Source organism: Nesoenas mayeri (genome assembly GCF_963082525.1).
Source record: "Nesoenas mayeri genome assembly, chromosome: 4".
In the NCBI taxonomy this organism is placed as follows: domain Eukaryota; kingdom Metazoa; phylum Chordata; class Aves; order Columbiformes; family Columbidae; genus Nesoenas; species Nesoenas mayeri.
This window is the reverse complement of record NC_137540.1, coordinates 26,466,957-26,480,447: the sequence shown is the minus strand read 5'-3', so window position 1 is coordinate 26,480,447 and position 13,491 is coordinate 26,466,957. Positions and strand designations below refer to the sequence as shown.

Here is a 13,491-nt window from a genome sequence, read left to right as displayed (position 1 = left end):
AAATTGGACAAATGTTTTGATATTTGTTTTACTTCAGTCTCTTCCAATAGGGAGCTGCTCCATATTTTGCATGAACAGCCCAAGTTTGCTCATAATGCAAGATAAAAAAGGGAGTTTCTGGTACTGTTTGAGCAAGCTCTTATGCAAGATGACAACTATTTCAAGCATACTTGACTCCCTCTCTCCAGTGGGTGAGCAATTGGCTGACAGGCCAGGCTCAAAGGGTTCCAGTAAATGGGGTTATGTGGGGCTGGTAACCAGTCACTAGTGGGGTTCCACAGGGATCCATCTTAGGGCCAGCACTCTTCAATGTCTTTTTAAATTACTTAGGCTGAAGATTGAGGGATTGCTTAGCAAGTTTGCTGATGACACAAAATTGGGGGGAGCTGTTGACACTCTTGAGGGTAGAGAGGCCCTACAGAGGGATCTGAACAAATCAGAGAACTGAGCAATCACCAACCTCATGAAGTTCAACAAGAGCAAGTGCTGCATTTTGCACCTGGGACATGGCAACCCTGGCTGTACATACAGACTGGGGGACAAGATGCTGGAAAGCAGCTCCACTGGGGGTTCTGGTCGATGAGCCAACAGTATGCCCTGGCAGCCAAGAAAGCCATCTGTGTCCTGCGGTGCATCAAGCACAGCATTGCCAGCCACTCGAAGGAGGGGATTGTCTCACTCTGCTCTGCACTGGTGCGGCCTCATCTGGAGCACTGTGTGCAGTTCCGGGCACCACAGTATAAAAAAGATATTAAGCTGCTAGAGAGTGTCCAGAAGAGGGCTACAAAGTTGGTGAAGGATTTGGAGAGGAAGCTGTATGAGGAGTGGCTAAAGCCACTTAATTTGTTCAACTTGAAGAAGAGGAGACTGAGAGGAGACCTCATTGTGGTCTACAGCTTCCTCACAAGGCGAGGAGGAAGGGCAGGCACTGAACTCTTCTCTTTAGTGACCAATGACAGAACCCAAGGGAATGGCAGGAAAATGTGCCAGGGGAGGTTTAGGCTGGACATTAGGAAAAAGTTCTTCACCCAGAGGGTGCTGAAGCACTGGAACAGGCTCCCCAGGGAGGTAGTCATGGCCCCAAGTCTGTCAGTATTCAAAAAGAGACTTGACAACACCTTCAGACACACGGTGTGAACTGTGGGGCTGTCATATGCAGGGATATGAGTTGGACTCGATGATCCCTGCGGCTCCTTTCTAGCTGAGGACATTCTATGATTCTGTCCCTCAGCACTGCATTACACAGCCTGCTAGAACTCAGCCTCAGACTGTAAAGCAAATTTCTCAAGAGGACAGGTTCTGTTCAGACTTGTCTTACAACACTAAGCATTCTTGTTTTCCAAGTGATTTTTACAAGCTGGCTTCTTTCAGAAATCTAATTTGAAGGGACACATGCTAGAAATATCAGCCAAGAATGGGGAGAAGTGGGGGAGAACCCCTTTATATGCACACCCCATAAAAGTAGGTGTGTAGCCTAAAGGACTGACACTAGTTTTAGTGCTATACAGGTACTTACAGTAAGCACATAACTTCTTGTCACCAGCAAAACCCCAGTCAAGTTACTGGGAGCTGAATCACAGTCAACGAAGGGTTCTCATCATAAATTCTTCTGTCCGAAATGTCAGCAATGGTTGTGCTCCCAGGACTCCAGGTAGGGCTTCTGCACAATGGCTGCACTGTATCCATGCTTTCTCCATAGGTTATCACTCAGTGGTGAGACATGATTCAGAGGCTGGCTAGAAATGACAAAATATTGCATTTCTGTTCTGTGTGCACTCACAAGACACCTTTCTTAGGAACACAACAACAACCCCCACACTTCCAAAAACATGTTTCAGTGCTCTCATAGCCAGCTAAGAGAAGCACTGCAGCTGTTCTGACTTGATGACTACCTTTGTCAAATGTTGGCTGTTCTTCTGTGTTGTTTCTGCTTTGCTAATACTGTCTCTCCAAAGCCAAACTCTGACACCATGAAAATTTTTCTTGCAAAATATTTTAATGTTGAGACACTTAACAATCCAACCAATTATTCACTAGTTAAAAATCTTAGCTAACACATCCAAAGTGTTTTCCTCCTCCCAGTGAGCAAAAGCAATATGCCATATATGTTCAGGATAAACTGCCATCTCCCCTACATAAAATACCAAAGCTCTCCTTTGGCAGGTTCCTTTACAAAACCCAATTGCTTCCTTAATTTTAGTAAAGGAATGAAATTCAAATGGACAAGATATTTTATCAGATCATAATGTGGTCCAGTTTTTTTTCCTTGAGATCACCTTTTTTTTCACCTCAAAAAATAAGAATATCCAATATCCCAATAAGTAAATGATACACACTCTAGAAATGGATTCCTGAGGAATACTTGAGATATTTCACTTACAACATATATTTAACTTCTGTTTTAAACACCTATGATTATTCTAGATGCATAAGGTTACAAACAAGTGCTTATTTTAATAAGGTGTTGTTACAACTCTTATTGTCAGGTACTTTATCTTTTCATATTCTGAATAAATGAAATATTCAGGAGAGCTTAAGTGGTATAGGTGACAGTGCCTTAGTCATTTTAAGCTCATATTTTCCTGCCCAATGACTGGAGAGGCTTTTCAGTACAGAATCAAGCATCTAAATTCCTTTAGCCAAACTGAAAATGAAAAAAATCATTTCAGAGAACAAGAGAAACTAGTTACATCTTGCCTTCATAAGGCACTGGGTAAATAGCTTCATTAGATCCTTATCAAAATGTAGTCCATTAAGACTGGGATGAAAAGTTGCAGCAATTGTGTTGGGTAAAAGCTTTTGCACAAGGCATTTAAACTCAATGCAAAGAGCTAAACACAAATTCTATATTCAGAGAGGGGGGAAAATTTGGGATGAGGCACGTCTGATAATGCTGTATTTTTTTCCAAGTGCAAGCTCAACATTGTTGGTTAAAACTAATATCCCATAAAGATCTTGCAAACAGATAGTGATGGATAATAATCACAATTTAAATAAATAAATAAAAACATAAAGCAGCAGAAGTTTGGGAGTTCTGAAGTGCTGCTGAACAGACTGCACAGAGATTTGGATTTCTTATGCAACACTCTCACACATTAGGAAACCTGCATGTACAGAACATTGTCCATTGTGCTAGAGTACACTTGTTCAGCACTCAGGCTGCTGGGAGTGCACCTTTCCAATATAAAATGTAATGTGAAATAGAACTAGAGCAGGACATCTGTCAAGAACAAAACTTCTGTACAGTAATGGATAGCCAATATGTCACTGTAGCTTTGGTTCTCTATTTGGTCTTAATGGTGGGATCAGAAGGTAAGAAAATGATTTCTTAAAACTCACATAACCATATAATACATATGCAAATGCAAGTGGGCTTATGCTATGTTAATGTCGACTTTTTGCGAGAGATGTGCATCATCAATAAACTATCATTCAGAAATAAAAAGTATAATTTGTATTTGCATCTGTTAGGATGCTGTGGCTGTTTGTGGGGGTAATTAGTTTATTCCTATGCCTTAATATATGCCTAACCCTAGATTATAAGAAATATTTGAGTTAAGACAGGACCTTTTTCTAAATGTGCTCAAACATTTCTTCTTTTCCAAATGACGACTTTCTCCTATTTGTACTTTTTTTTGGTAGGCAGGTTAATGGCTGCGCTTCCTCAAAGCAAGAATTATGCAATTTGCAGAAGAGAATAAAGAATATGAGCAGATGACTATGGCAGAAACTAGTAAAGAATATGTGGATATAGTTTATGACGTTTACCTACTTTGCATGATGTAATTTAGGTGTAGAATCTGTTCAGGCACAAATGCATTATGAAAACAGCAAAGCATTTTCACTTAGAGAAGCAAGCTTAACTTTAAGTGTATCTGCATAACAGCAGCTTTGAAAATGTAACCTCTGCTGTTGTGCAGGTGCAGTTAATTTTATCTCTGACACTTAGAGTGTCTGAGTAACAAGAATAAGGCTCCTTCTTCATAGGAAAAAATAATGAGATTGTTCATTTATGCAGACATAATTAATTTTTGTTCTATAGGCAGGGTCCTGGTGAAGACAGAGGAAAAAGGCTTCCAATGACTGTCCATATCACTCATTCCAAGTTCATTCCTCCCAAGGCTATTCAGAATGTGAGATTAAGCCAAAGAGGACTTTGCTGCAAAAATGTGGAAATCATGTGAGCACTTTTGCAAAATAGCACCTTGCTTTCAATAGAAGGAAGTGGCTTGGCATTTTGCATAGTTACTTATTTACTTTGAGCAAAATTATATTGATATATCCCTTGCAAAGCCTCATAGACACCAAGTATAAGGTACTAGGCCTTCTATCCAAAGGAATGAGCTCATTTCCTGCCAATGTTACAAGACACTTCCAGACAGTGTTTTACAAGTCTCGCTATGCTAGTATCTTAAATATGACCAACATCAGAGGAGAGAATGAAATGCCTATAACATATTCATGACACTATTAATAATTTAGACAATGAAGAATCAAAGATACAATCTTGATCCCACTGAAATAAATTCAAGCAATTTCCTCTAACTTGGTCTGCATGTGGCAAAGCTGGAAATACCACAAGTTACTCCCTATGTCAGTGTTCCCTGTGAGCATTTTCCTTTGCAAGGAATGTGGAACATCAATTGTAAAATCCACATGAGTACCAAGCATAAGACAAAAAAATCCCATCAAGAGCTGTTCACATTAATTGAATCAATGCATTCATGTAAACAGAAGGGAGCTTTCAGGTTTTCATGTTTTCGCTGTGATTTCATAAGCAAATAATACCCATACAATCAAACCCTTTGAAGCATTGCATGTCATTCAATTCAACCTCACCAGTAATTGGTAATTTCAGCCAGATTTTATTTCCAAGATAATTAAGTTCCTGAAAGATCTGCTAAACTATGACCAGATAGAGATGAGAAACCTAATCTATAATTCATCTGGCTCATTAAAAAGTATGCATCATAAGCACCTACACTGACACCATTCATTAAGAAAAAGGTTTTTTAAATGCCCCAGTATGGAAAAAGTACAGGAAAATATATTTTCCCCAGTTCTCTCAGAACCTCTAGTTGGAAAATCTCAAACAGTTTTAATAAATGGAAGTTCATACCATGTCCTCAAGTTACTTAATTGTCAAATAGCTCAGACAAATTTCAAAATATTAGGAGAGTGGCAAGGATCCACCTAGTCACAACTTCTTTGTTTCTTTCTTGGCAGAGCTACACTGAAAGGTGGCCAACAATTGTGTTTGGAACCCACCGCTCCCTGGGTCTGGCTCACTGTAAAAACTGTTTTGGCCAGGTAAGATGTTTTCTTCACTAGAATGCTTCAGCTCAAAGCTAGTTTTAGAAGGCAAAGTTTAGTTTCCTGGCATGAAAACGGTCACACTCTTCAGGAATTAGTAATTCTTCAGAACAGTTCCCTCTAAATCTATGTTTCTAAGAGCCTGAGGATTGAAACTCTTTCCTAGCTCTCACACAGTCCCTGTCTGTTAAGCCACCCAAAAGACCACAGGTATGATGCACCTAAACATCTGCTGAGACAGTAAAAAGCAAGCACGTGGTTGACGCTTCCAAAAATCAAGGTCTAAAAGGCTCCTTTCCTCTTTCCGGCTATAATTTAGACCTGTTGCTGGCATTTCAAAGCTTCACTGCTGTACATGGGAACAATCAGGTACCTTCTTTGCTCAATTTGGACCCAGACATAATGGAATTTCTTACTGTTGGAGCAGTACTTGTGTAAATACAGGATTTTTTTTGTTTGTCTTTGCACATATGCCGCATGTCGAGTGGAATGGCAGGCAAATACCAAGCCCTTTGAGGGGAATAGAGGTGGCTTTAGAAGACAGAGTGGGATTTTTTTCCCTGGGGAATGAAAGTGGGGTGGTAGTGAGGACACACAGGAGCCAGGAGTTGACAAGAGTTGACCTTCCACAAGCTGAACCCTTGTTCCAGTGAAAGCTTTGTCTCCCGGGCCTTTGGGGTCTTGTGTGCACAACTTCTCAAGTGAGAGGTCTGAATTTGTCTAAAAAAAAGACATATTCTTAATTTTCTTGAAGTAACCTTATCAGCCCAGAGGTTGGAGCATTCCCCTGGAACTGGGGTGACCCAAGCCAGCAAGCAACTGGATCCAAGCTCTCCCCCATCCCTCGTGATGATCCTGGTCACCAGAGTATGCATGAATCCTCCTCACTGTGGCCCTTGTGTTTGGATGTCCTGCGTTACATGCAAGGCTAAATGATGCCCAGCCAGATCCAAAAAGATTCCCATTTGACTTTTGTGCTCGTTAGACAAGGTAATGAGTCACGAAATAGAAAAACTACTAGTTTCCATCCTGCAGCAGCGAACACATCCTATACGCTGACCTGAAACACAGGCAAGGGAGATATTTCCTTCCCTTTTCAGCAGTTTTTCAGTAGTCATCGTATTGCATCACTGTTGTTTTGTTTGTTAAAAGCGTGCTTTTAACAGGGTTAAGCATGGACGGTCTCTGCTTGCGGCTGTATCAGCTCAGTCAGTGACATTACCCTTCAAAAGGAGATGCAATTCCAGTTGCAAAAGTCGTCTCTGATAGCTGGCAGGGAAAACATGCTGCCAAAATCTGACAATGGATTTGGAGTTCCCATAGGCAAGGGCTGAGACAAGATCCTAGGCAAAGTGTTGAAGGGATGTAGGGAGAAGTTGGGCGAAGCACGGCACTCCCAGCAACACAGGTTAGGAGTGCCTGCCCCTCGGGCTTCATCTCTCATCTTAACCTTTTTATGCCCTTATCATCACTATTACACTCTCTTTACATAGTCCCGATGAAACTGTGTGATATCGAGAAAAACCAGAAGCAGAGGGGATGCTTTAGCTCTCAGAAAACATAGTGGATTTTTATTTCATGACAAATATCTTGCTCTTTTAGGCAGCTACTTACCCTTGGCTCAGGGGCAGGGTTAATCATACAAGTGGAGTAGGCTCTTGACTTCACTTTTGACCTGGGGATTTCTGCATATCTCTTAATGCCATACTCAGGAAATAGCTGAGTCTAGCGGTTAGGAGGACAAGCAGTCTTTGTTTGTACCTGGGGACTTGAGGGGGAATTTTCTTTTTTTTGCCTCAGGCATTGATGCTATTTCAGTACACACCAAAATTAGATAACAAAGCTTTAAATAGTACCTTAGAAAAATGGGATCACTAATTAAATTTGAATTACCATGTGCATGTACATACATATGTAGAGACACAGAGCGAAAGAAAGAGATCCCAAAAAAAAAAAAAAAAAAAATCAGCAAAATCTTATTCAAATAAAGCTGGTTAAAGCTTCAACATCCAGAATTTTAACACCAGTGAAACGTGAAACCACCCTGTTATTTTAAAATAACATGTAAAATGTAATAAAACATAAACCATAAAATATAACCTTCTGTACCTGCTAAAATCCTCTTCTTTTTCATGCCTTCAGAGAATTAAATTTATTTTTCGGTAAAGCTCCTAATCACACACACTCCAGATGGGTTAAAAAAACAAATCTTCATTTAAGCAACAGATCAGCATTTGAGCCCAAGTCTTCCCTTGAAATTGTCTCCCTTGCAAGGCAATATCTCCACCAGACACAGCAAATAAACACTCAGCATTCATGCAACAAGGTTCTTTTACAGAAGTATCTATAGCAGTGCCATAATGTTATTTCCCTTTGTTAAAACCTAAGGTTATGGTCATTGAAAAAGTCTACAGAAAAGACTTATTAACAATATCTAGCACTTAAAAAGAAAAAAAAAAAGCAGTTGCATTTAGCAAGTCATACTATTTTGATTCCACACAAAGCTTCCTCTACTGATCATTCATTAATATGTGTGACATGAAAAATGCAGGCATGATTTTCCAAGCCATTTAGAATTCAATATCTACTTCCCACAGGAATCTTTGAATATTGCAGGCTCAAATTCTTTATTGAACAGGTAGTTTTAGAGACGAATTTACTTTGGAGGATACCACTTCAACAGAAAAAAAAATAAATCTGTAACATCAAAATAACACTGAGGTAAAATCCTGATGCCAGTGAAAAAGCTGTTCAGTTATTCCAGCACTGCTCGATTTCTAATCTAGTTGTTTAAAATCAGATAAGAAGAAGCTATTACCATAAATGGAGATAAGAAATTAAATAGCTTAAGTATAGATCTGGGATCCCTACAAAGAACAGTTACAACCCTGAAGAAAATAATAAATAGTTATAATATAAATGTAACTGAAACCATCATAAGGTTGTATTACCAAATAAAGGTATGCATTGGAAAAAGCACAAAATTTACAGAAGTCTACAAAAGAAATCAGAACGCATGGCTATAATTTATTTTAATAAATTAATACATTACCTAATTCTCAGCAGAATAATTCCTCGTCATTGAGGAAGGAGTTTCATAACAGTCATATGACTCATCTTTACTGCATCTGGGAAATTCCTCTAACGCAATCTACATGCTAGCAGAGCACACATTTTGGGTACAAAACAGTATATAAGGAAGATGGATCCTCAGACCAAGCATCAGCAATCCTCCAGACAAGAGAGGTCACTGCTCCACAGAACCAGAGATAAACAATCCAGCAAAAAACTCCTAACTAATCATGAACAGCAAACTTGCGGCTGTCCTGGCTCTTTTCCTGATTTCAGTGGCTGTGTCTCAAGGTGAGTAAATCCCTCCTAAGATTCCCCATGTAGTATTGTGTACGCATCTACTGAGATGCATGTCCTTGCAGAGAGGTAGCTTTGTATTTATGTTTATATTTCAGCAAATTAGTGTCTTTGGAGATATTTTCAGCAACTTGTCTTCAGTCAGAAGTCTACCAAGCAGCCCTTGTCCTGAAGAGTTACTGACATCTTCGGGGAAAAGTTTTAAGGATGCAACTTAAATTTGCTTTGTTTCAATGTTTCACTTGAAGTGTATGTGACTAGAGACAGGATCTTTTGCTTAAGTGTTTGAATGTTTCTCTGCCTTTTCACACACAGGACAGTTTATGATCTCATATTTGTTACTCAATGATCATACTGCCTCAAGCAAATAGTATAAAGCTGGGAACAGAGAACAAACAATACGAACATGGAAGCATGGGCAAGCCTCCTATAAATTAAAAAAAATAGGGCTCTGTTTTCTGTATAGTTTCCATTTTGTCAATCCAGATACTAAAATGATGCAAGTAACTGTAAAGTGTGGTCAGTACAAGTAACCACAAAATATGCGGCTTTATTTTAAAAAGATGTGATAATTTAATTTTAAATGTACTTGGGCATCAGCTCCTCTGAAATAAATAAGCAATTGGTCTTGATACTGTGAGGACTTAGGCAACTTCGACAAGTGCAGTATTTCAATCAAGAAAATAAAATAAAGCAGTCATGCTTTATATCTGATACAGGGATAGTAAGACCACCTCTCAAAGCATGATATTCCTTTTCTGCTCACAGGTAGGACCCTGCCAAGGATGGCAACCGAGCTGCGGTGCCAGTGCATAGCCACTCATTCGAAGTTCATCCCACCTAAAGCCATTCAAGACGTGAAGCTGACACAGAGTGGCCCCCACTGCAAGAACGTTGAAGTCATGTAAGTAGCTCTGCGACAGCCTCTGTCTCCCTCACCTACACTCTGCTGCTGCTTGCAGGGGCTTTTAATATTCACAGCTATGACAGTAGGTTGACATTATGTAGTCTGATGCAGTTATTATTTTGAAATGAAAATTTTAAGTAATATGCCATGTTTTTCATTGTCTCTATGACCTTATGTATTCCTGAACTGATCATTATTTACCTGTCTTGGGACATATTAAATCATCCAGGCAAAACCCCCATTAAAAGCGTATGCATCAGTTTTAGAGAGAAAAACTAAGTGCCCACAAGCAGATTTAGAGAAGCAATGAAACTAATCTGATCTTGAATGGCATGGAGGAGGGACTAAAATGTTGAAATCCTTATACTGCCAAAATTCCTTTTTACCACTGGAGGTTTCAATCATTGTGTAAGAAACCTTTACTAAAGTAGACAAATTCAAAACAAGTACTCATATCTACTAAGAAAGATTTTTGGGAATGTGTGACTGCTTTGAGAGCAGGTACACAAACTCACAAAACTTCTTGACAATTTTACCCTCCTCAGCTGTGGAACACATAATAAAATGACCAAGTCTAACCCAGAGCACATTGGGATGAATTTATACTAATTAATCTAAACATTCAGTATTAAATTCTGTGAATAAAACAAATTCACATAGTAGTTTCCTGACTTTTCTTTTTTCCCTGTTTTGCAGAGCTACTCTGAAGGATGGCAGAGAGGTGTGCTTGGATCCCACTGCTCTCTGGGTCCAGCGGATTGTAAATGCAATTCTGGCCAAGTAAGTTACATTTGCTCTCAATTTGGGCAGTGCAGTGCTAAATCTTCCCAAAGAAAAAAAGCCAATTTGTAGGATTTCCTAGTGATTTTCTCATAATCAGATTTAAAGAACATGGAAACTTGCTGCTTAGTTATAGAATTAGTCTTTCTGACTGTGCTGCAGAGTCCTTGTTCAAGCCGATATGTCACAGAATCACAGAATCATAGAATCACAGAATGTTAGGGATTGGAAGGGACCTCAAAAGATCATCTAGTTCAATTCCCCTGCCAGAGCAGGAACACCTATATGAGGTTGCAAAGGAATGTGTCCAGGTGGGTTTTGAATGTCTCCAGAGAAGGAGACTCTACAACCCCCCTGGGCAGCCTGTTCCAGTGTTCTGTCACCCTCACTGTGAAGAAATTTCTTCGCATATTTAAGTGGAACCTCCTGTGTTCCAGTTTGTACCCATTGCCCCTTGTTCTATCATTGGTTGTCACCGAGAAGAGCCTGGCTCCATCCTCGTGACACTCACCCTTTACATATTTATAAACATTAATGAGGTCACCCCTCAGTCTCCTCTTCTCCAAGCTAAAGAGACCCAGCTTCCTCAGCCTTTCCTCATAAGGGAGATGTTCCACTCCCTTCATCATCTTGGTAGCTCTGGGCTGGACTCTCTCATGCAGTTCCCTGTCCTTCTTGAACTGAGGGGCCCAGAACTGGACACGATATTCCAGATGCGGTCTCACCAGGGCAGAATAGAGGGGAAGGAGAACCTCTCTGGACCCACAAAGCACACCACTTCTAATACACCCCAGGATGCCATTGGCCTTCCTGGCCACAAGGGCACAGTGCTTGCTCATGGTCATCCTGCCGTCCACCAGGATCCCCAGGTCCCTTTCCTCTATACTGCTTTCTAATAGGTCATTCGCCAACTTATACTGGACATGTCACTATCAAACTTTTGAGTAAGAGCAACTCCATCTGGAAGGAAAGGAATACGGAAGTGTTTTGGCTCCTATTGAAACAATAGGCATTAAAAAATTCATCTTCCCCTCATTTGCAGTATCATATGTTAATAATTCATATTTCCAAGTCAATTAGTTTCTTGATTCAAGTAAATGCAGAGACTCATGCTGCAGATGTTTCCTAGCTGAGCACCAGATATGCACACACTGTGACTTCAGTAATTGCTTTCAAAACACACCTCAATGTAGCACATAGGCTTGGAAAGAGACCACTCATCCTTAACTGTTCATGCAATGCTAAGCAACAATAGTGGTTCTTGAACCTCCTTTTAAATTATCCTCTTCCCTCACCTCTTAACAGGGCTCAACTCAATTCTGACTCGCCACTCTAAGAAACACCAGGACAGAAAAAATCTGGGAACTCGTGCCACTCCTCCATTGAGAGAAACAAGAGGGAAAAGCATAATTCAGGCCACATACCACCTTCCACCTCCTGCATCAGTGTTATGATGTTAATTGTAGATTAATTTATCTATTTATCTATTTATTTATTTATTTGTATGTATTTAAGAAAGCCTTTCAAAATGGTTCATGTTGTCTGTGGAACATGCTGTTTATTTACACTGAAAATGTGGAACAGGTAAAGTGCTAAAGGAAATGAAGAACCTTTGGAAGCCACTTCAGCAAAACACAATCAGTTAAGTGCAATGCACTTACAGTACAGCTTGTTTACACTAAGCCTTACTATTTTGCTATTGCACCAGCAAATTGATAATTCCTCTTGCTCCCCTGGAGTGCAATAGTATGTTGTGTCAACAACAGTTTCCTGAGCCATGGTCAGCCTGTGGCTAGACTGTGAACTGTGATATCTGACTTCAAAATCTAGCCTACAGAATGTAAGACAGTTGGTTTGGTATTTATTTATTGTGAATTCCATGCTATTTATAAAAATATTGATTGAGTAGTTTCTGTACAAGAGAAAAAAAAGGATGATAAGTAATTTAATTCTTACTGGATTTTTCATTCATGCTATTCATTTCTTAAGAATTTTTCACAACCTCATTGCTCTGTACAAGTATGTCTAAATAGCTACTCAATCAGCTAATGGTAAAAAATTTAGCTTACATATGCAGAATTTGCTTGTGAGAGTGTATTTGTTCCTAACAACGTATTGTTATAATAAATGTTTTCTAAAAAAAAAAAAAAAAAAAAGCTATCTATTGTTATTTTGTTATTTCACATTTTCATATGCAATAGCAATGTCTTAGGGAAGGGCAATGTGCATCCTCCTCTCTTCAGGTTGCTCCCAGTCCTTGTGGACTGGTGGCCTGCAGAGCAAGACTCCTTATTTGAGTACCTTGCAGACAAGAGAATTTTATGCTCTGGTGCCTAAATACTGCCAGTGTCCAGATCAGCCCCAGAGCTGTAAATCTTTATGACATCAAAAGGCCACTATTTGACCATCAAAATGGGAATTTGTGACCTTTACTTTGGGTACCCAAGTATCAAGCATTTGCCCTTGTGCAGCACAGCCCTTGTGGGTGTGGACGCCTTTCCGTAAGAGTCCCAGTGCAGTTCATAAGACAGGAGTATAAAACAACCATCCTTAACAATTCTCTGAAATCAGCAGCTCAAAGTGCAACAGCAGCCAAATGAAGCCTGTGGAACATTGGCTATCTTCAGGAATGGAACTGAGAATAAGAGAGAGAGGTCACAGGTTTATTGCTGTGTAAATAATTTTAGCGTGCTCAACTTTTGAACATTGTGTGCAGTTTAGATCTCTGCATGTCAAGAAGCAGGTACGTGAGCTGGAAAAGCTACAGGAAAGGGCAGCGGCAGTGATGAAAAGGACAGAGCAGATGCTCTACAGGAGAGACTATACAGGACTTTCAATTTGGAAAAGAGGAGGTTGTGGAGAATTTGAGCAAGCCTTACCAAATCCTGAAGGCAAAGGGTGATGTACAGAGGACTGTGATTCATCAAATCCCACTCTTTAGGATACTTAATGAAATCTGCAGGTCAGTGTAGAACAGATAAGAGAAAGTACTTTTTTAGACAGCATATAGTGACCTGTTGGCAGAAGGCAGTCAGATTCAGATACTAAAAGGAATACTGAGTGATGTATTCCTCATATCCCTAAAACATGATAAGCTGTGGTACTGTGGGGATAAGGGAGAA

At 39.8% G+C, this 13,491-nt stretch overlaps 1 protein-coding gene across 1 annotated transcript; it reads left to right on the top strand.

Annotated features, from left to right (window-relative positions):
* Positions 1-8,615: 8,615 nt before the first annotated feature.
* Positions 8,616-11,705, top strand: LOC308040260 (interleukin-8-like; the record flags this gene model as incomplete). Its single annotated transcript, XM_080344167.1, has 4 exons — positions 8,616-8,680; positions 9,455-9,586; positions 10,286-10,369; positions 11,675-11,705. The coding sequence occupies 4 exons, from the start codon at positions 8,616-8,618 to the stop codon at positions 11,703-11,705; spliced, it is 312 nt and encodes a 103-aa protein (XP_080200293.1).
* Between the last annotated feature and the right edge of the window lie 1,786 nt (positions 11,706-13,491).